Source organism: Aythya fuligula, chromosome 1, assembly GCF_009819795.1.
Source record: "Aythya fuligula isolate bAytFul2 chromosome 1, bAytFul2.pri, whole genome shotgun sequence".
Classification (NCBI taxonomy): Eukaryota; Metazoa; Chordata; class Aves; order Anseriformes; family Anatidae; genus Aythya; species Aythya fuligula.
Genome location: NC_045559.1, coordinates 188612068 through 188635241, shown reverse-complemented (window position 1 = coordinate 188635241; position 23174 = coordinate 188612068). Strand labels below are relative to the sequence as shown.

General features: G+C 36.8%; 1 protein-coding gene across 7 annotated transcripts in view; it reads left to right on the top strand.

Moving 5' to 3' along the window:
• ZMYM2 (zinc finger MYM-type containing 2) overlaps window positions 1–23174 on the top strand; it is an 89993-nt gene that overhangs the window by 10681 nt on the left and 56138 nt on the right. For 3 of the 7 annotated variants that reach the window (XR_004253245.1, XM_032187302.1, XM_032187260.1), the window contains exons 3-7: window positions 8931–9052; window positions 10351–11210; window positions 16977–17262; window positions 20914–21079; window positions 21892–22104. Coding sequence is in view for 6 of the 7 variants with exons in the window: in XM_032187302.1 (XP_032043193.1) it covers window positions 10361–11210; window positions 16977–17262; window positions 20914–21079; window positions 21892–22104 (1515 nt within the window). In the remaining variant the exon portion in view is untranslated. The remainder of the gene's footprint in view (window positions 1–8930; window positions 9053–10350; window positions 11211–16976; window positions 17263–20913; window positions 21080–21891; window positions 22105–23174) is intronic. The other 4 variants (XM_032187293.1, XM_032187277.1, XM_032187286.1 and 1 more) reach the window with 4 other exon arrangements.

Here is a 23174-nt window from a genome sequence, read left to right as displayed (position 1 = left end):
CCCAAAGGAGGGCTACAAAGATGATGAAGGGTCTGGAGGACAAGGCGTATGAGGAATGTCTGAAGTCACTTGGTTTGCTCACCCTAGAGAAGAGGAGGCTAGAGGGAGACTATACTTCGTATGAAATATATTGAAATAGATTATTACTTGGAGCCTTTTCTCATTAGTATCTGTATTACATTTAAATCTGTAGCATTTGCTGTAATGACTCTGTTACCTGAATATTACATAATGTTACCCAAGTACTTTCCACTCTGCTTCCTCAAACCTGTAATAATTAAATGGTGTGTTAAAGGGATTATACACTTTGTGTGTTACCAACTCAATTTATTTTTTTGAATGGTAGTAAAATACAGGGGCATGACAGATTTAAAATCTGCATTAATCATCTTTATTGGTACCTGTGGAGCAAGTGTGAGGCTTGGTTTTGAAATGAGTGCTGTGACCCACTGATCCTTAGTAATCAGTAGCCTATATTCCATGTCCTAGTCTAGGCATCTAAATAATTTTATTAATCTCAGGTCTGTTTCTGATCTTGAGTGTTGAGTATTGAGGCATTGAGTATGTATTTTACCCAACTAGACTATGTATACTTTTAAAATTAATTTATGTCAATTGACATGGTACACTTCTACTCTTTTGTGTGTGCGCTGTGCTTGTCCTTTTGCTATTTCCATATCTTTAGTGTTTCTCTTCTGTTACTGTAACGTTCCCTTTGACTTAGGTCATCTTTCAAGTCTGTTGCTGTGGTCTAGTGTTACTGACTTTCTTGGAAAGAGATACGTATTTGGATGTAAGTAATAGATAAGCATTTAGACATACCTCCTTTTGTGGGTCCTTGGGTTCTTTGTTTTGTTTCACCTTTCTATTCCATTTATAACAACATACATCCTCAAGTAACATGTTGCTGCTTTAGTAGAGAGAGAGAATTTGTCTGCCACATTACACATCATGGCTTTTAAGGCTAGAAGCAGTACTGGTTTCTTGCTGATCAACACCTTTTCAGGATTAAACAGGTATGAAATACATCGAGTGTGTGTGGGATACGTGTCAGTATGGCTGTCCTAAAACTTCTACACTGTCAACAGTATGATTTTGATTTGCCATGAATAGCTATGCCAAGTGCTGCTTATTCCCCTGTGAGCAATCTTGAAAATGTGAGGTGCTTGGTGTGGATACTCTTCCATTCAAGATTGATGTTGAATAGGATCAAGTTTGAGATTGATCCAGAATTTCGATGCTGTTCATCCATACGAGGGAGCAATTCTCAGCACTGGTTGATTAGTAAGACCAAGAGAAGAGGCTGTGTTAAATAAAGGTATTCAGATGTTCCTGGAAGTGTCAGATGGAAACCAGATATCAGCATTCACACTTGACGTTGATGGCTGCAGTACAGTTAAGATATTCAGAAGGTACTGAAGTTTGCATGTCCCTACCTGTCACTTCTCAGTAAGCTTTAGTTTGTGTTTAAATACTTTCTCCTCTGAAGAAAAACAACTTACTGATTCAGCTGCTTCAAAATGTTTCTTTCACTGCATAACTCTTGCCATCTTACTGTTTTTAGTTGCTGTCTCTGCTGGAATGCAGGTCTCCGCATGCATATGCTTTTCTCCTCAATTTCTTGAAACGTGTAACAAACACATTTTGGATGTTATATAATGAAGTTTCCCTCAAATTTTCAGATTTGTAAGAAAAAATGGAACTTCGGGCAGCTCTAAACCCACTGGAAAATAAATTCGTCTGAAATACCATCTTTAGGCTGAAGAAATGAGATCTTAGGCTTTTGTAATGATGATACTTGGACTGTAGGGCTTGTAAGTACAATCTGTCAAAACTGAGTATCCTGTCCCTGAAAATTCTTACCTGTGGTCGAGAAACAGCAACATGAACGCATTGATGGGTTACTGTAAAATGTTGTTCGGACTCTTGGTTAATCTTTATAACCAACTTGAATAATATTTTAAGAAAGACCTTGTTTTGCTTTGGTGTTAGGTATATTTGCACTTTAGTTTAGCTCAAAGTACGCAAGTATGTTGAACTCAGTAGCCTGATTTGTGTGTGAAGCTGGTTGACTAATTAAACAGTTGTCATTGTGGCCTCGGCGTAGTATGTTAGGCTTGCTTACAAATTTCCAGTACCCTACTGATTGCTATCAGTAGATACACGTGTTTTAATTTAGTATTCACTCACTCAATCGTCAAATAGCATGTGCATTTCGGAGCAAGCGTGTTTCACTCAGTATGGGATGTGTTTGCTGTCAGAGTCATGCAGTTGTGGCTTTCAATTTCCTCTCCCTACCCTATCCGCTGAAGTGGCCTTGACCAACCTTGTTACAGTCTGGCACAGCTGCTAGTGGTGGTGTGCAGAGAATTTGTTTTGGGGAACTGATGTGGCTGGAAAGGACTTCTGGAGGAAAGTCTTTGTTAGCCGGATCAGCTTTTGTCTTATTATGAGTGTGGTAGCATCATGAAATGAGCCTGTGGACCTAATCACCAGGTGGACCTTCAGTAATGTTACAGTTTTTGGTAAGATCAAACATGTAAAAGTTGACAGTAACTCAGGGCCACTGTGTATGGTGCCTCTCTTTGCTTAATACGCTAGGATTGGCTAGATAGCCCTCAGGAAGGATGTAAGGAGAAAACACAAAAATGCTGAATGTTTATAGTAAGGCTGTTCCACAGAAATGATCTTATTGTGGTCGTCTGCGGTAACGGAGCTCTATATCCGATGACTCAGAAGGGCCCTTCAACCCTCCCCAACGCGGGTTTCTGCTCATATAGGTGGCTGGCTGTCCATACACGCTGTCTTTCATTCACTGCATAAATTGAGACTGGTCTGTAGTAGCAGCATTCAGATTTAGCCTACAGCTGGTTTAAATTGCAACCCTTTAAAGTATATTGGATTATTGCTGCTCTTCTAGTGCTTTCAGTCTTCCTGTCTGGGTATAGTTGGGCCAGACTGTCTTGGTTGCAGAGTAAAACAGCCACTTAGAAGTGATTTTTTTAATTGGGATGTTTTACTTTGTTTTGGGGTGATTGTTGGCACACACTTGGTCAGATGATGGTTCGTACTATGGGGTGTAGGTTGCACCTGTTTGTGTAGGGGATGTAGTGGTCCTGAGTTACAGCAAGAAGTTACAGCATTGTGCTAAGCCAGTGAAACAGCTTCCTCGTAGCTGTATGCAGTCAGTCCTCACAATAGGCTGAGGTTTTGATAATTAGACTTACAAAAAGTCAAGTGGTAATGAAAAATGAATTTCTGTGGTGTTGTGGTTGGAAGGAAGGGTATGAACTCCAGGAAGTAGTTGAGTTGAGGAATTCAAATGAAGTTATGGTCAAACAAGCACCAAGGTGAGGAATTAATCAGTAGAACCATACAGTGTCACAGAGCATTGAGATGTGTTCAGATTAGTCTTGTAGCTCCTTATTTTGCTTAAATATTGATTTTTTTTTTTTTTTAATTTTTTTTCCCCTCCATTCAAGCTGAAGTCAACCTAACAGCCATAGGTCAAAATTCAGATGTGGATAAGTGGTTAAGACTTCCATGAGGGCTAGTGACATCTCCTGTACATCTAATAATGATCTAATAGTGAATTACTCCTCTACTAGGTTAAAGTAATTACTGTACTAGGGTAGTAGACAGTTTGGTAATCTGGTTACAGCAGCAATGTCTAGGGATAGAAACTTGGCAGTTACAGCACAGTTTTTCTGCAGGTGAGTTCTCCTGATTTTCAGTATCTGCCTGGCTAAGTACTTCTGTAGTTGTCTTTCAACTACTGTGTTTGATGGTCACCAGTGTATTTATTTCCAGCTTTGCCCAATCCTTATTTTAACTGGTTGCGCTTCTGGCCTCCGTCATTATATGATGGCGGTTCTCACAGTTGAGGAGAAAAAAATGTTTCATGCACTATAGATTATTAAATCTACATAATTATTTCACAGGGTGTCTTTTTGTTTGTGTGTTATGAGACACTGGGTGTAGCTCTCAATCTTCTCCATGTTTTTTTTCTTTTTTTTTTTTTTTCCTGAGTTATCTTCCTTTGTTTGTCTTCCAAAGAGAAAACTCTTCTTTAGTATAAACTCTTCAAACTCTTCAGCATCTCACCTGTTTTTCTATTTCTCTGAAAAGGGGTGACCTGAAAATCTCATAATTAAAAAACAATAACAACAACAACAAACAAACAAAAAACAAACAAAAACACCTCCCACCCCCAACCATAGTTCACCAGCATTTTCCTTATAGCGACAAATATCTCAATACAGATATCTGTATTGTTGATTCTTTGCTTAGAAAGTCTGAACATACTTGGTTTTTCCTCTTTGGTCATTGGTGGTTGAGTAGATTTGGTTTGAAGGAGTGGATCTTTGACTTCCAATTCAGAGGAATCACTGTGTGTGTTATTACCCTTTTCTCCCTGTTCACTGTCATATTTTTATCACAAGTGAATTTTGCCTATCGCACTGTCTGATCGTTCAGCACTGTGATATTCTTCTGCTTTCAGATCATGTGAATAATTTTGCACGATTAGGAAAACGTCCCTTTGGTAGTCTCCATCTCTTATGGTTGATTTATGAATGTTGACCTGTATTATTTTATATTGGGATCCCATTAATAACTCCTTTATTGAGATAACAGCAAGCGATACATAATACTTCTTTCTCTTCAAATAATTGCAAATCCTCGTGAGGACCCTATCTTGAATCTAATTATGGATAATTTCTACTGCAGTCTTCAGTGAGAAATGTGTTTGAATGTCTTTGGAAATCTTGAGTGCTGTATACTGGTTTAATTAGACTTGGTCAATGAGCATGTGAACCCTGCAGAAGACCTCTATAGTAGTCCTGTGAGATGTTAACTTCCTCTCGCAAAATCCCTGTTAATTCTTTCCCCCTTCATTATGTTTTTTCCTTAGTGTATTTATTCAGCCGTAGTTTCCATCAATCTGTCTAGTGATGGATATAGGATTGTAATCTGTAATTATCTGGGTAATTATCGCCTTCTGTTTAAGTAATTGCTTGCAGATACGTAAATACAAAATTGCCGACTGTCTTTGGAAGTCATAAGTGAATGTCATGCGGCCCTAGTGATTTGTTCTGAAAGTCTCTTGTGGTAGCACTTTGATAGGATGTCTTTCCTTTGACTTGACCCCTAGAAAGAGAGCTTTGATGTGGTCTTCCCTGATCTTTTCCTTCATGAACATCAGTGCTAACACCTTATTCTGTGTTTTCTGCTGTGGTTCAGGTTTCTTGGGTACTTCTGTTCTGGAAAACTGTACTGTTGTACAAGAAGAGGTGTGTTAGGCAAACCTTTGCTCTGACATAGCTCAGTGGCCTGTCTTAAGCCATACCTAGCACAAGGTAACGAATTGGACAATTGTGTGAGACTTCCCCCTAGTACAATTACAGCATCTTCTTATCTCAGAGACTTTTTGATAGTAGTCTTTATGGTTTTGGGGGTCGTTTTAGATTGGTTGTATGCTTAATATGGTGAGTTCTTAAATAGCCTTCATGCTGTCAAAAAGCTTTTTGTTCTTCTAGCTGCTCCATTTCATTTCCTTCTACTGGGTTCCTCATACTCGAGGTTGTTCTTCCTTTTGAAGACAAGCAATGAAGTAACATTATTTTTTCATTCCCTTGGGAGTTTAAATGTGCTGTTCAGATAATTGCATCTTGACCGTGTTGCATGGCTCAGAATTACCACGTGTTGTTTTTCCTTTTGTTGGTCTCCTAGCTGGTTGCAGTTGGCAGCATTGCATCTCCATTTCTGGTTTTTGTCTGCCCTTTTCCCATAGTCTACACAACAGTGCTTGAATTCTTCCATTCACTTCATGTCTGGCTGTTGCAGTCTTTCTTGTGCCTCTTATCTCACACATGCCGTCAAGTGGAAGTGATTGATATTACGGCATTAATACGCTGTTTCTTCTATTTTGGGTGTAGAATGTAAGTGTTAGCACAGCGCCTGTTGAGGTAAATAATTTAGTTAAGATCCTGTGGTTTTCCTAACAGAAAGTAGTATTCCTTCGTGGGGGCAAATGAGTCATTCTGTTGTTCCTGTGGTGTTTGTACCCAGGTAGAGCGCTACCCCTAGGATTTTATTCATCCATTCAGCGTTGAAGATCTCTTAGTTATGTGCTCTCTTTTCCTTTACAAAGTTTAGAAGCCTAGAAAGGAAAAACTTTCTTTTTTACCTTTCTAGGCTTCTAGCCTTCTCTCTTTTACCTTTCTAGGCTTCTAGCCTTCTATATGGAAGCACTTGCACATGCTGGTCTTGGTTTGGGTGTCTGTTTCAAGTGCTTTGATGTTGGTTTGGTGGGGTTTCAGTGATCACTTTTGATTGCTCTGACTTTGATCCAGGGCTGCATAACCATGGCTGTGTTCTTCCATACCTGTCACCTGCATCCCAACTGTTATCAAAGCCACCCAGTAAAGGCTTTTAAACTCCAGATTTTGGTTAGTTAATCACTTCTAGGTATACCCTCCTCCCATTCCAAAATTTCTTCAATTTCTAATAAATTTAAAACTATTTAATTATTCAACTGTGGAATTAAGACTTGGCTTATGAAGCATTGCCTGGCTGGCTGTCTTAAAAGCTGTCATATCTGTCACTTCTTTCTGGAGAAATGCCCAAATTTTGCCTTTTATTTCTTCAGCAATTAAGTCTTGAATGTAGCCACGGGATTGTAATTTATTTCAGCACGAACACTTCTATATGTGAGTGATGTAACCTAATTTAAAAGGAGAACATGCAAAGCTTGGCTCAGGAAGGGCTGGTGTGTGTTGGTAGTGCCCGTGTTCCCATCCAGCTATAGTCGTGGTGCCTGTGCACTGCCGCAAAGCCTTGAGCTCATGGCACAGCAGAATTGACTGCACACTGTCTGCAGACTAGGCCTCACCAGGCTCTCTGTTACTTTTTTTTTTGTTTTTATTTTTTATCCTTCTCTATAGAGTCTTAACAGTTCATGCAGTCATCACTCTAATGAATCTTAGAGGCTTTTAGCAGTCATGCTTCTATGGTAGCAGTGGGAGATGCTTAACAAGTTACGGAGTGTGGAGTTTTTCCTATTTTCCCATTCTAAGCCTATACTTTTCACCTGGTAGATTATTACTTTTTTGGTATTTTTCATTTAGAAATAATTGACCACAACATTGCCTGTGTAGTCTCTGAGTTTCTCCTCAGTATTGGCATTTTTAGAGCACTAGCTATCTCACTTTCCAAGTTTTTTAAAACTTTTTTTTGATTTTTTTTCTGAGTCTTGCAGAGTTAAAAGATGATATTTGTGAGGAAATACCTGCAGGTATTACTGTCCACAAACGATTAAGCTCATAAGTTTTTCTTTCTTTTATGTCATACCAAATAGTACAGGTCACAAAACCCTTTAAAGAGCCTGTGTGGAAAAAACAAGTATGTTTAGGCAAAAAGATATCTTTCAGGCTATGTTATAATACATGGGCTTACCTTTGCAGTATATTATGTGCAAATCTATCTTTTTACTGAGCATCTTTACTTTGCTATTTACTGGAATAGCAAAGGTTTGAGTCAGACCTGAGGTGTAGTCTTGGCATATTCTCATTTCCTCTTCGCTCCCATCTGTTCAGGTATATGTAAAACTTTATTGAAAGCTTTTATATGCTTGATAGGCTTTTCTCCTTGTTGAGAAAGAAAATATATGAAATAAAACTAGGAAACTTAAAGAGTCAATGAACTGAATACATGCTTTTCAGCAAAAGCTTAGATGCAGGGAAATCTAACTTTTGAATTATTCAGCCCTAGAGGGAAAAAATGATAGGTAAAAGAGAATATTGGATTAAATTAATCTTCAGTGTAACTGACGGATTTCCAGGGAGGTACAAGCCAACTGCATTGATAATTTTTTTTTGTAAGAAAACTCTTCATTGCAATTGAATGTTACCTTTATTACAGTTCAAATGCTCTTACATAATGGCATTTGGCTGTAAGGCTAACATATGAAGGAATTAAAAGGTGGTTGCCACTCTTCTAGGATTAATCTGGTTCACAGCTTTGCTGTTTGGATTCTGCTTTGCCAGCTTCAGCTAATGGACACGAGGGCTTGAATAACGCTGTACATGCTTAGAAGAATTTTTGTGCTTTGTTCCCTCAGGCCTCTTTGCTTTCTGGGGATTTTAAGGGCTGTCCTCAAACAGTATACAAGTTGATACTGCATTGTAAAAATGCTGCCAAGCTTGGTAAACCTAATGACTGTTGCAAAACTTGAGGAATAAATTCAGACTTGAGCTATGAACATTTTCAGTCCCTTGTAAATGGGCATATGTGTTAATATAAGCTATGGATGCCTGAACTTGTGCTCAGTACTACTGCAGTGCGTATATACAATTTGAAAATGATTAGCAATGTAGGGTTTGTATTGCACTGTAAGATTGATTTGCAGTATGCATTCTGTAATTTTCCTTTTGCCATGTCTGAATTTTAATGTTGTATATTCTGCTACAGGCATTGGGAAAGTTGACACCATAAAAAGCAAAGAAACTTATCAGTTATTTTGTCAATAGCTTGGTTTACTTGAACCATTTATTTCTTTTTATGTTCCTTTACAGATAGACTTCTTAATTCCAGTGTTTGATTATGTAATTGGAGCTATGTCTGTCTGTTTCTTAAGAGACATACTTTTTTCATGTACCTATAAAACATCGAACAAAAGATTCTGGAAATGTAGCGCCATAGATTAGAAAATGTAGAATAAACAGTCCTGTTGCTGCTTTGCTCATGGCAATATTTGTCTAGACTAACATTCTCTGTTGGCATGGAACAACAGTGCTAAAAGTCAGTTTTGAACTTAAACTGCAAATTCAGCTTAATGAACAGAGTTCATCAATGAATCAGAGCTCAGTACAAGAGGTCTGAGATGCAGAAACTGTTTGAGGTATCTAATATTTGTTTCAACCCTATTTCAGAAAACTGCTTTTGCGGAAGGCAGCAAGTTGATACAAGAAGTGCAGGTTCCTCACAAGAAAGGAAATAAAAGGTCTTGGAGCAACTTATTAAGGTAAAGAGATTGCAGTGGATTTCTGGATGGGTAAGTATTGATGAGTGGGATATTTCAACTTCCTCTATATGCCTTCCTTTTATAAAGGATTTATAAAAAAAAAAAAAAAAAAAATCATGGAAAGCTACGTCTAGCTTTTCACAAAAGCTCAGTGATATCATGCATTACTGTATACTCTCAGACATGCTCTGTCATGTTATTTTTGTGTTTCTCATATATATATCAAGATCACTTTGGTATACACATGTTTTTTACAGAGATCTTAATTCTTTTAACACTTACTTGGAGTTACAGGTACAGAAATTAAATATCCAGGCTGCCTTTTATCAGTTTTGAACTCATGGTAAAATAGACAATTATAAACAGGAGATTCCCCAGACTGAACAATCACTAAATGCAAACAGAAACCCATGAGCAAAGTAGCTGTTGGGAGGGAGCCTGAAGAAACATTGCTTGCTGCTAGAGAGAAAGGAGATAAAAGCTGTTGAAAGCTGTAGTGGAACTTGAGGTAGTAAGTCAGGACCTCAGATGAGCCACCTCTGATAGTGGCTAGAAAGGAGTAGTTGCTGTGCACCCTCAGTAATGTGTCTATTCTCATTGTGTGCAGCAGTTCCATATCTCTTTTCCTTTTCTGCCCCTTACGCTGAGGCCTGTAATAAGCTCTGGGTGTATGGTGGTGGGGAAACATCAGTTGATTTTCAAAGTTGTTAATATGCAAAATGATTTTGCTTCTGCTTTTTTTTTTTTTTCTTTTTATTGGCTAGGCGCTTGTTTTGTGTTGATCTGGCTTCAGTCTTTTATTGTATAAATCTGTTAATGTTGTAACTTTGTAACATTTCTAATAGCAATGAAATTTAATAGGAATTTAAATTTTCTTTCTGCTTGTCTAGATCTTGATCTTGTTTTTGCAGTCTAGCAAAAACAGTGTTACGGGATCACTGTGTGTATGTGTGGGTGGAAGGAGTCCCTCAGGAGAGGGACCGAGAAATGAAGATTTTATAATAAATACCAACAAAAATTCAGTTTCTGGTGTGTGTGTGCATTTTCTGTTAAACATAACAGCATGTAGCTATTAGTGCGAAATCTTAGGAATGGCAGTATCTCTTGCTAGTACAGGATTAGAAAGTTAAGATACTCCGAAGAGCATAGATAAACTTTTTTTTTTTTCATTTGTGTGATCCCATATAGGAAGAAAACAAAGTAAAAGCTGAAACTATTAATGCTGTAGGGTTTTTTTTTGTTTTTTTTTTTTTTGAACTGTTACGGGAAAGTTATATCTTACTCTGAAGCTGGGTATGTTTTGTCTTGTTTTGTTTTTCCTCAAACAGCAGATCTGGAATGGACACAAGTTCTCTGGGAGGATTAGAACTGTCTGAACATACTCCTGGTCTACTAGGGAATACCGCCATGGCAGCTGGCCTTGCAAATGTAGGAAATACATTTGGAGGTCCACCTAGTTCTTTAGTTTCTAGACCTAGTAAATTCCAAAACTCGCCTATAGAAGATGATGATGATGTAGTTTTTATTGAACCTATACAACCTCCTCAAAATTCTACATCACTGATAACAGAACAAAGGAACACTGCGTTTACATCATCCAAAAATGATGAACTTCAAGGGGAAGATTGCAAAATGCTTCCTCCTCCAAAAGACTTAAATTCACAAAAGGGGAGCATAAGTGAAACTATTATTATTGATGATGAAGAAGATATTGAAACAAATCAAGGACAAGAGAAGAATGCTTCCAGTTTTAATGAGCGAAGACTTCCAGAGTGTAAAAATAGAACCAACGATATGGATTTCTCAGCTTCCAGTTTTTCAAGAAGTAAGGTAAATTCAGGAATAGGTGGTAGTGGTATAACCACAGAACCAGACTCTGAAATTCAGATTGCTAATGTTACCACATTAGAAACACGTGCTATGAGCTCTGTGAGTGATGGTCATTTAGAAAATACTGAAGGGCGTGACATGAACTTAATGATTACACATGTAACATCACTGCAGAATGCCAACTTGGGAGATGTTTCTAACGGACTGCAGTCAAGTAATTTTGGTGTTAATATGCAAACATACACCCCATCTTTAACTTCACAGACCAAGACTGGTGTAGGACCTTTCAATCCTGGTAGAATGAGTGTGGCTGGAGATGTATTTCAAAATGGAGAATCTGTGACTCATCATAATCCTGGTAAGTTACAATTCTGATTATTTCCTTCAAATCTGAAAATACATAATAGAATCTTTTATTCTTTTTTTTTTTTTTTTTGGCAGTTGATCTGCTTTAGTTTTAGTTTAATTCTTGTGAAAGATCTTGGTTCTCTTCATCCCTATGACAACCTTATCTGTGACTCTAGAATAAAACATGCTTGATAACATGATATGTTGCGTAGGTACAGTATCCCAGTTTAGCAGGTAGTGATGCTTTTAGATGTCTTGAGATGTAAATATTTAAAGAGCAAAGTTTTCTTTATGACTTCAGTGTCCTTTAATTCACACAAAAAAGGTAAGTGTATCTATAGGACTTCTACACCTTTTTGTGTGGTTCTATAACTAGTATAATGCATCAAAATTATTTAAATAAGATTTATTTTACTGATCTATTGTTGTGCCATCTGAATATAATTTGACATGCAAAAAAAACAAATTTGAAAGTCTGATGTTGTCAAAAGTAGTTAACTGTCATAATTCATTGCATACTGAGCAGTTCTCAGTATTTACAGTGCTTAACAAAATGGGATACAACTTGTAGTCTTTCATATTTCTCCAATAAGTTATACGCACATCATAATTGCTATTTTGTCACCTGTGGTAATATGCGTTTGTTTTATACACTATTAATTATGTTTATGAGTTGGCTGGTTTTGTTCTGTATCTCTGTAAATTACAGTATATTGTCTCTTGTTTTAGTGAGTAAACAGGTTTTGATAAAAAAAAAAAAAAACAAAAAACACATGGGGCAGTTGTAAATTGTTTTCTTGAATTGCTATTCTATAGAACTTAAGCTTGCACATTTAAGCTTTTAACTTAAAATCTTTCAAGTTTGTATACTGATACTCCACTGGCCCATTGGGCTAGAAGTGGGAGTGAGGAGGGAGAATTACCACTTCTGCAAAAGATTTGGCTTCAGACTAGTCAGGGTCATCTTAAAAGGAAAATTTAAAACAATTAGAATCCAGATGCAAGAGGCACTTATTAGCAAGTTAAGAAATTGTGAATTAATATGCTGATACGGACTTCCTACCTACTTTTCAAGAAATATTTAAATCATATAGATCTTCAGTTTGGTGATAAATCACCAAATACACTTTTGCAAAAGTGTTAATATCTTCTGTGTTGTACTATGGAAATGCCAGTATTGAAACTAAACCTTTAAATCAGATGTAACATTGTGTTCTTTTTGTTGTATTCATCTTAAAACTAACTTCAAGATTTGACTTTTGAAGATGAAATTTGGGAAAGTTTTGTAGTTTGGATGTCTCACTGAGTAATTTAAAAATTCATCTTTGAAAACTAATACTCTCACTATTGATAGTTGATTCCTCAGACATGGGGTATGATTATTATGACACAGCAGATGGTCAAGTAGTTGTGGATGAGAACTTAAAGTTTTTGTAGTTTTTGTTACCTTAAAATAGTGTCCTGCCCCCCCCCCCCCTTTTTTTTTTTTTTTAGGGAAAGTACTTATTAAGAAAATTAGCATGTACTTTTCCTGAGAAAGGGTAGGAGTGATTTATTTCAAGGTGTGTAAATGCAGGATTTTATTTCTTATGCCTGTGGTCTCTGTATGTGAATATTTATAAAGAGCAGTAGGCTCAAAAGGAAACTGGAAAGGAAGGGCTGGCACAGGTAAAAAGGAAGGAGAAAAATGCAACGCGCGAGAGAAATGAGAAAAATGACCAGGAACATGGAAAAAAAGGAGAGAAGAGGGAAGACAGCTATAGTAGGAATGGCTTTTATTCAAGAAAAAGCCTGGAAAATGGTAGGTTTGGATCATTTACAGTTTTTACATACTTACAGACATGTACAGGAAAGATTTTCAAGATACGTATTTCAATTTTATTTTTTTTTCCCAGAAGTTGCCTTCTTTTCTTCTAGGCCTTCTTTTCTTCTAGGGACTGAGTGTGTGCTTGTCAGCAGAAGTATCAATGTGTGCAAATCCCTGACAGGAGGGTGCAGAGAGGCTGGAGCCAGGCTCTGCTCAGTGGTGCCCAGTGCCAGGACAGGAGGCCATGGGCACAGCCGGGCACCCAGGAGGCTCCCTCTGAGCACCAGGCAGCACTGCTGTGCTGGGCGGGTGACGGAGCCCTGGCACAGGCTGCCCAGAGAGGCTGTGGGGTCTCCTCCTTGGGGAGCTCCAAAAGCCGCCTGGACGTGTTACTGGGCAGCCTGCTCTGGGTGTCCCTGCCTGGGCAGGGGTGGCACGAGATGGGCTCCTGAGGTCTCTTCCAACCTCAGCCATTCTGTGATTTTGTGATTTTTGTTTGCTTCCTGTATGGAGGATTTGAAGTCTTGAAGATGAAAACCAAGAGCATTATTTTTCCTGATCCTTATTAGCAAAGGAACAAGGACATGTGACATCTACATATTAGAAAAATAGTAGATCAAATTTATTGCTAATGAGGCTCCTCAAAAAAACACTGTATGTGGTGACAAATGCACTATAGGTTGTTTGGAAGATTTCTTCTGGATTAGTGTTAGTCTGTTTCCCTGAGCTAAGTGCCTTCACTATGTGAGAAGAGGTAGGTAAATAACAGAGAACTTTGTGTCCCACACGTTAATTCGGATCCTAATGTCCCCAGTAAAGACTATAGTATATATTTCATATGCTTCTAGGATGAAATTTGGATTCCATTCAGAGAAACAGAACTTTGTTTTTGTGGATCAAAACTGCTCCAGAAACAGAACCAACACAGCAAGTTGAGGGCTGCAGTTTAGAATCATCCTTATCTGAACCAGTGCAGAGGTAGTTGAGTATGTTTCAAGAGCTGCATACCTCTACAAAGCTTTATAACCACTTTCCCCTTCACCCCTGCCCCAAGTTGTGCTGATAGAGTTTCTTCTGCTTTCTAAAATAAATAAATAAATAGAAATTTAAAGGCATTTCATTGAGCCTTTTTTCTTTCAAGATGGCTCTACAGATGAACGTATTGGGTGTGAGTGAGGGTAAGGAGTAATTTTATTGCAATTTAGAGCAGGAACAAATGAAGAAGAATGGGAACACCCTGAACAGCCATTATAGTTAAGAAATTGAACATGAAACTGTACGGTCTCATAAACGTGACCATTAGAGGAGAGAGCTGCAGATAGAAACCTGAAGGATGAAGACATAAGGGCAGTGGGGCATGGAAACTGATCAGGAATCAGGTAGGGAAGTGTGACGCTTCTCAGTTCAAGGACATGAAAGATTTTAGAGGTCTTTTGTAGAGCATGCAAAGTGGAGGAGGAAACGTGGTTAAAATGAAACGTGAGGAAAAGTCACAAGACAAAAATGTTACGTATGAAGGAGTGATATGGAAAAAGTGAAAGTAAGAAAAGAGAAAGCAATAAGATACCTGTTCTTGTGACATGCTTGTGGAAGGAGGAATGCAACAAGATGTCAACTAGGGGAGGCCTTTTGAAGGGTAAGATAATAAGCAAATACTAAAATCATCTTAAAGAGGTACTAGGAAATCATGATTAAAAGTTTCAAACCCAAATGGGCCTAGCAAGCTTATGTTTTGGTGAGTGGAAGTTGAGTGCTTACTAGAACTACAAGCACATGTAATTTTACAGCATATGCTACGTGTTCCTGATAGAGGAGATACAAACTACGTGCTCCCACCTGAAACCTCTTTCTATGAGGAGGATCTGAAAATACTGTGAGGTATTAAGGTGCCGTCAGGATATAATCAGCTGTCTGAGGTAGTTCACGTAACAGTATAGAAAAATTTGAAGAGCGCACTCAGGTGAATTTTACCTTGAGCACTGTGCTAGCATAACTTAGATAGTCAGTGTAAAGACTTGTGCTTTAAAAAGTAAACATGTTTAATGGTTTAAAGAGGAATGTGTTTTGTTCTCTTTCCGTTCCCTCTTCTTCCCACCTCTTTGTTGTAGCCCCTTCTCTTTACCCTCAAGCATTGCAACAAGTTGATTTCCAACTTGTATTACGTGTCAGAGAAATAGGACAGCCTTGACAGCTGCAAAGTCACGCTGGGAAGTGATCTTCCACTTGTTCAAGAATGTCTGCTTGTTGCTGTAACGAGTTCTTGAAAGTTTGTCGCAATTTTTTTAAAGCTATGCAGTAAAATAACTTTAATAAAACCCTTTGTGAAAAAAATACTTCAAAAAATAGAAGACACCTTCTCATACAGTTTAATGAATGATTACGGACTGAGATAATGTCCCTTAATTACAAGCTATGGGCAGTTACTAGAGTCTGTAGGTTAAGGTTTTGTTGTCTGAAGTTGTAGGATTTGAAATAATTTTTGTTATTTCATTGTCAATACTAGTTTAATAACATTGCAGGAACATACTGAAGTAGGACATTAAAGTAGTTGCTGCAGTAGGACATTAAAGGCTTCAGACTTTTTATTTATCTACATTTATTTACAGTAAATTCAGTGTAAACTTAAAAATAGTAGCACAACTACTACCAAATACAGTTGTAGCTATGAGGTGAAATGGTATGCAGTTGTGAAATATTATTGTAAATGTTTGGAGTAACAGGCTTGAAAGGTAAGTCCCAAGTGCTTTGATGGTACTTGGGATAGCTGATACATGCTTTTGGAAATGTGTGAAATGGTTTGTTGTAGTGGAAAGAAGTTTTTATTCAGGTTTTCTTTCATTCTTACATAATGTATCATTCTTGGCATCCTTCAGTAGCTAAAAGTTCCTGAATTGTGGTGGCAATTATTTAAAATGAAAGTTTACATTTCCAACAAAAAGCCTAGAAATTCGATTTTATTGAAGGGCTGTATTGTTTGTTTTCTTTTTCATTAGAACTGTATTTTCTGGTCCAAACCAGGTTATTGAACATGTAATCTAACAGACGCATGTGATGTTTCTAGATGCATTGCTTTTTCAATAGCAAATTTTACTTAAGTTCTTGTTATGCAAGTTGTTCTGCAAAATGTTATGCCATAAAAGATTGGCTAAATGTGACATGGTTCCGTAGTAGTCTATTGTACAAAAATGCAAGTAGAGGGCTAATCAGGTCTGGAGCAAAAGGACATGGAATTGTGAATGTAATGTAGACTCATTTTTTAGGTGCATTGGTTTCTTCTGAGGAAGATGTGAAACAGTCACGACTTTGCCATCTCGTAGATTAAGTGGTACTCACTGCATTGAAAAGGTTAAAAACAAACTCCTGAAATAACCAGTGACATAGATGCAGATCCCAGATGTGGACCCACTCTGCTTGGCTTTGCAGCACAGTTCTCTTGTCTGGAGACAAGACTAAAAGACAAGTGGGGGGGAACCCCAAATCTAGGACTTATACCTGAGGCTAAACACATCAGTTGCTAAAAGCTTGCTTTAGTACAAAATAACTAATGAAATTCCTAACATTTCATGGTTTTATAGATACATTTGAAAAGTTTGTATCTCAAACGTTGGTTTTGAAATTCCATGTTCTCTGTTGGTCTCTCTTTTTAATTGCAGTTGGTAATTGCAGTTTTGTTTGTCTGGAGATACAATTACCACTTTGCAAACACAGTGCAAGTGAATTGAGGTCTTCAAAACCTGCTTCAAGGTGTAGAATGGGACCATCCTGAGACTTAATGGGTGTTCTGAAGCTTTCTGCAACAGTGGAGAGTGGTACAATGAAAGTGCATTTTATTTTAAACTTCAAATTCTAAAATACTGTTTATCTTCTGTTGTCAGTTCCAATAAGAAAAAAATCTATGGATATTATTCTCTCTATATATAATGTACATGTTTGTTCACTTAACCTTTCTTTTTTTTTTTTTACCTGAAGATTCTTGGATATCCCAGTCAGCTTCATTCCCTAGGAATCAGAAGCAACCAGGTGTGGATTCTTTGTCACCAGTAGCATCACTTCCTAAACAGATTTTCCAGCCTTCTGCTCAGCAGCAGCCTTCTAAACAGGTTAAAGTCACATGTGCAAACTGCAAAAAGCCTTTACAAAAGGGACAGACTGCGTATCAGCGGAAAGGATCAGCTCACCTTTTTTGTTCTACTACCTGCCTCTCATCATTCTCACACAAACCCACTCCAAAGAAACTTTGTGTTATGTGCAGAAAGTAAGGGATTTTTTTATTTTGTTTCATATTAGCAGCTAAATCCAGTAATACTTGAGATTCTCATGCATTTATGAGAATTGCTCTATTAATGATATAAAATCTGTCTATTCAAGTGCTTTATATAGTGTCAGTTTAATGTTTGGAAATGAATTCACTGTGTACACTGTAACAAAACAAGTCTATCAGTGCTCAAGTTCAGAGTAGGGCAGATTTTCTATGACAGGTAAAATCCGAAAATTGCATATCTTTTTTTAAGACGAGGTGTCTAGTTGTATACCATGCCAAGATAGATTCCTTAGATACAGTATTCTTCATTTAAAAAGTGGACCTTATGTTAACATAAAAAGCTTTCATTTTGATAGCAAAAGATATAAAATCATGACATCTAAAATGGAGTAGGAATTGAAAGCAGCTGGAGCTCATGGGAGTTCTTCCACTGTTGGTAGTCTGGAGGGAAGAGGTGCTTTGGGCTTGTCCCATAGAATAGGTGCAACTATGGCAGCATTGGAAGTTGAAAATAACTTGAGCAGATAGTAGAAGAGAAATAAGCATACTTTTAAGAGGCTTACTCTGAATTATTGGGTAGGTTTCACTTGTAATTTTTCATTATTTCCAAAACTTAAAATTGCCAAAGAAATACCTTCCATGATATCACTCTTGTAGTGTTAGGTGTACAAACTAGCTATGCTATCTTGTTTTTTTCGGCATACTGATAACTGAGGTATTTGGATTTCTTGCGTGTGAGTGTTTTTTTTTTTTTTCCAGAAAAGTCCCTCAGTCTAGTACACTCTGCACTGACACTAATTAGATGATGAATTCTTACTGAACCAAAAAAAAAAAAATACCTTGCGCTAAGGACTGCCTTTATTAATGCATGTTTTGGAGAGGATTATTTCTGCTTAATCACAGATTTAAGCTAGTAAAAGTTTTACATTAATATGCAATGAGGTGGATGAATGGCTTGTATCCAGATCTCTCTTTTTTTTTCTTTCTCTTGAGACTCGGTAAAATTAAACTATAGAAAGTATTTATATCCTGCATTTTCTTACGTTGGTACACTGTAAATATCTCAAATCTAACATGTTAGCTCTTCTTAAACATGCATAAAACCTCAAATTCTCTCAACCCTTTACCTCTGTAGTGCTAGTTAAGAGCACTCTGTACTCTTTCTGTCAGTTTGTATGCCTGTTTCTTTTTATTAGAAGTGATCTGGCATGGTAAATGCTCCACTAGCTGTATCATATGTGAAGATGAAGATTAATATTTTTTTTTCTGACTGAAATCTTGAAAGCTTATGGATAAATCAACGCTTTTCTTATAACTGTGTCTTTGGATGTGCTTGCCAGTGAGTTTTAAGTGGATACATACAAATGAAAATGATGAGAAAGTATTTGTAGCTTCATTGCTTATAAAATAGTTTGTATAGTGTTTGATTTCTAGAGAACATCTGTGAAGTCATCTTCAGACTGTTTTTGAGGTGATGTTGATCTTCACTCTTCCATTAGCATTCAGCTGCTCATAGATGGAAGATGGAACATGAACTAAATGGTTCCTCACTAGTATGGCTTTATTATGAAGGCCAATCTTACCCAGCTTTTTTGCTTTATTGCTGAGTTTTTGCTACCCCATTGTAGCAAACCAGGTACTCTGTTCTGAATTTGCGTTTGCATTCCTTTCCTACTAATGCAGAAATGGTATTATCAGATTGCAGTTTAGTGAAAGAATATGGCAACTCTAGCAAAATGTAGGAGATGTGGAATGTAGACTGGAGCAATGATAGTAGTTGGTATGTCACAGGTGACTTTCAGAGGTAATGCTCAATTTTATCTTCAAATGTGTAGAGTAAGTGGAAAATGTGAAGCTTAAGATAACTTGAAGAAAAAATAGATATATAGATACACACCGTCATCGGAAATAAAGCTTCTACATTTTTTATTGTAAATCTTTTTTAAAATAACACTCTATAGAAATAAACCCTTTTGAAACTAGATAAATAGCATAGGAATGTTAGTAAGAAGAAAAGTGTAAGAAATGCCTGGCATTCTCCTTAGTGTTTATAAAACTCAAATTTTATTGACTTTGTTACTTCTTTTTGACCTTAGACTCCTACGCTTTGAAAATTACAAGTGTTTGTAAGTCCTTATGGAATCCAGCCAGAAACTGTAAGCTGCTCAGGGCAGGAGCTCTGCCTTTGTTTTGCAGATCAGAAATGATAGCAGTCCCAAGCCTAAATCCCTTCTATCTTGCCAAAAGGCAAGCCAAAATCTGCTGACTTTCCTTTGATGGGAGACAGGCTTGCAAATGTTAATAATATACAGGGGTGGTACAAGTTTATTTTTGTAGAGTCATCAAATGATTTTGTTTGGAAGGGACCTTAAAGGTCACCCAGTCCCAACCCCCTGCCATGGGCAGGGACACCTCACACCAGACCAGGCTGCCCAAAGCCCCATCCAGCCTGGCCTTGAGCACCTCCAGGGATGGGGCATCCACAGCTTCCCTGGGCAGCCTGTGCCAGGGCCTCACCACCATCTGAAGAATTTCCTCCTGTTTAGGGACCATACAGCATTTTCCCACTCATCCTAGTTTCAGAGCTCCTATGTATGAGTGTCTGGGAGATGTCTTTTCCAGCTGATGATCGATCATAATATCAGTGAAGAGCCAGAGTTGTCCAATCAGTTTTTTATTTATTCTGTCTAATAGCACTTCCTGGATGTTGACTCTTTATTTACTTAATAGGCAGACAGGGAGACTTCTATTTCTTCTCCTTAGTGCTTTTAATTTACGGCCTATGACAGTTTGGGATTGAGTGAAACCACCAGTGAGATGGTCTTACAAATTTGGAAGACCTGAATCCAAGGGCTGACTGATGAGTGTGGTGGTAGCTATCTTCAGTTTCCTCTGTGTGCAGCACTCAGTTGAAGATCAGAGAAGTTTAGAAAGTTTGATCAGGAAAGTTAAAGTTTCCACTTCAGTGGAAAAAGAAGAGGATTTGCTCTACTTCTAATTAATTTTATTGGTTGTTACTTGTCAGGTTTTATGCATTAGGTTGCTTATATCCTAATTCTTCGTGGGCAGCTCTGTTAACTGTTAAGGTGCTTTGGGACATTAATGGTGTTAACATTTGAAATAGTGATAAAACTAGGTTTTATAGTGGTGTAGTTCTAATAATTTTGATTACATTTATAAATACGAGAAAACAACCTTCTCTATTATATGTAGCTCTGAACTTCTTGTATGAAATTTAAGAACAGCTTTTGTGTGAAGTTGCCAAAGAGCTAGTTTAAATTCACCATATTCATTTTTGGTTTAAGATTAACTACCAGTTGTGGCAAGCTCAATGATGCATTAGTTACCTAGTTCTAGAATGATGTAATAAAAAAAAAATAAAAAAAAAAAAATAACACCAGGTGGGGGGTGGAGGGGAATATGTTTTTATACAGGAAACATTGTATTTGGAGTGCTGACATTAGTCATAGAAAAATTTATTAAACTTAGTGTTTGACATGTGACTAACAATTCTACACCCACAAAGCTGTTTTGAAATATGAAATACAAGCATTTAAAGGAAGAATGCATGTTACAAGCTGTAAAGTGTTCTTGTTTAAATATATAATTATACACATACACTCTAGATGTTTTTTTCTATTTCAGAGATATAACAACAATGAAAGGTACCATTGTTGCTCAAGTTGATTCAAGTGAGTCTTTCCAGGAGTTTTGCAGTACATCGTGTCTATCATTCTATGAAGATAAACAGAATCCCTCAAAAGGAGCTTTGAATAAATCAAGATGCACTATCTGTGGTAAACTAACTGAGGTCTGGTTGATTTTGTTTTTTCCATCTTGTTCTCCTTAATGAAAATAGAATAATCTTAGTTTATAAATATTCTAAGAGAACTGAAAAAAAAAGGAAATTTAAAATGATGCAGCATTTTATGTACACTGAGATAGGCTTAATATACATGAAGAGCAAATAAAGAAAGAAATGATTTAAGAGAGAAAAATTACTCTTGTTGACTTTATTAGACTTCTAAGAAAGTGCCTTTGCTGATATTTTTGTAGCTACTGTCAAGAATTTTGTTGAGCATTGCTTCTTGTAATTATAACATGGATCTCCTGAGCAGAAAAATTACCATTAAAAAGTCACAATTTACAGAATTAGTTTTTACTGTATGTTTTGAAATATTACACCAACATTTTGAGATGCATACCATATACTTCATTCTAAATTCTCATTAATGTATTTCCTCTTGATGCCATTACTGGGGACACTATAGTTCAGGCTAATGTACACATTTTTTAGTATGTGTGTGTCTGGACAGTCTTTGCATGTTTATTTTGTACAGTTGCATAAATTGACCTTCTGTTCTAGTACCCAATTATTACATCCTTCCCTGTGTTCTTGGCTTCTAGGCTGCAAGAACAAATGGGTCCAAGATTTTGCTTATAACTTTGGGAACAGAAGAAATTTCTATACTACATGATTTGTCCTTGAATTACTCAGCTAGTAAAATGGATGGTGTTTTTTATATAGTTTTGTGTTTGAATGCAAGATTTTTGACTTCTCTAGTAGTCTTAGGCAAGTTGGTATTTTTGTGGTGATGGAATGCTTTTATTCTTATTTTTCAGATTCGTCATGAAGTTAGCTTTAAAAATATGACTCATAAGCTGTGCAGTGACCACTGCTTCAATAGATACAGGATGGCAAATGGTTTAATAATGAATTGCTGTGAGCATTGTGGGGAGTATTTACCCAGTAAAGGAGCTGGAAACAATATTCTTACTATTGATGGTCAGCAGAAGAGATTCTGCTGTCAGAACTGCGTTGGTGAATACAAGCAGGTAATTATTTCTTAATCTATAAATTAAATAAGCATTAATACTCTTTAAATTTATCCTCTTACTCATAATGTGGTTTTATTCTTTATTAGAAGTCTTAAGTAACAAAGACTTCTAAAAATATGGCGTTAATGCAAGTGTGGGCAAACTAACCCAAATGGGCCTTTTACGATTGTTTTTTTTTTTGTTGTTGTTACTGTAATAACAATACTTATTGGTTATGAACCAAATATCATTGCAATTAACATTTCTGTTAATAATTTCTTTTTTTCTAATGGGTGCATCATTTGTAATGGGTACATCATTTAGGAGTATGGTAAAATCAAGACTGACACACAAGTTTACTGGTTCATAAGTGATAACTTTTTTGGATTTAGAAGCTCACTTTTACACAATTAAAACATCCAAACATACACAGGATGTGTAGGTTGGACATTGCTGTGAGAATATGCTTACACGTTGCCTATGTACCTGTACTATGTCTTTTCACTGTACAGCATATGATTTTGAAAATGATAGTTACTTTCATTCTTTCATGTCTTAAATTTTGTGTTTTTGTGTTCTTTACTTGGTTTGGGTTTTATTTATTCTTAAAATTGTTAAGATATTAATACTTGTGGTTCAAAATGGTTCCAAATCAAGAATCTGATGGCGGGTAGTGATGCACTTTACATAGTACTATTCATTCCTAATGCTGGTTGGAAGGTTTAAACATTAATCACAGTATTTATGCTATGATAACAATTTCATAGTTGTGAAATGTTAAATGTTTTGGGAAATGAGCAATTTGGGGATTTTGTTAGTTTTATTGTTTGGTCCACATTGCTTTGAGTTTTCAGGGATAGTGTTATGAAATGCAAAATCACTATTTTACTAGCAAGGAATTTCCTTGCTTTTTTTTTTTTTTTTTTTTTTTTTGTGGCCCCAGTGCTGAATATTGCTTTGGGTTCTTCCTTCATCTCTTTCCATTTTTGAGAAACCAATGACTTAAGAGAAAAAGGGAGCCCAGCACTGAATGTTTATATAAGTTTCTTAATGTTAACATTATTTTTGTTTGTTTTTTCTCTTTGGAC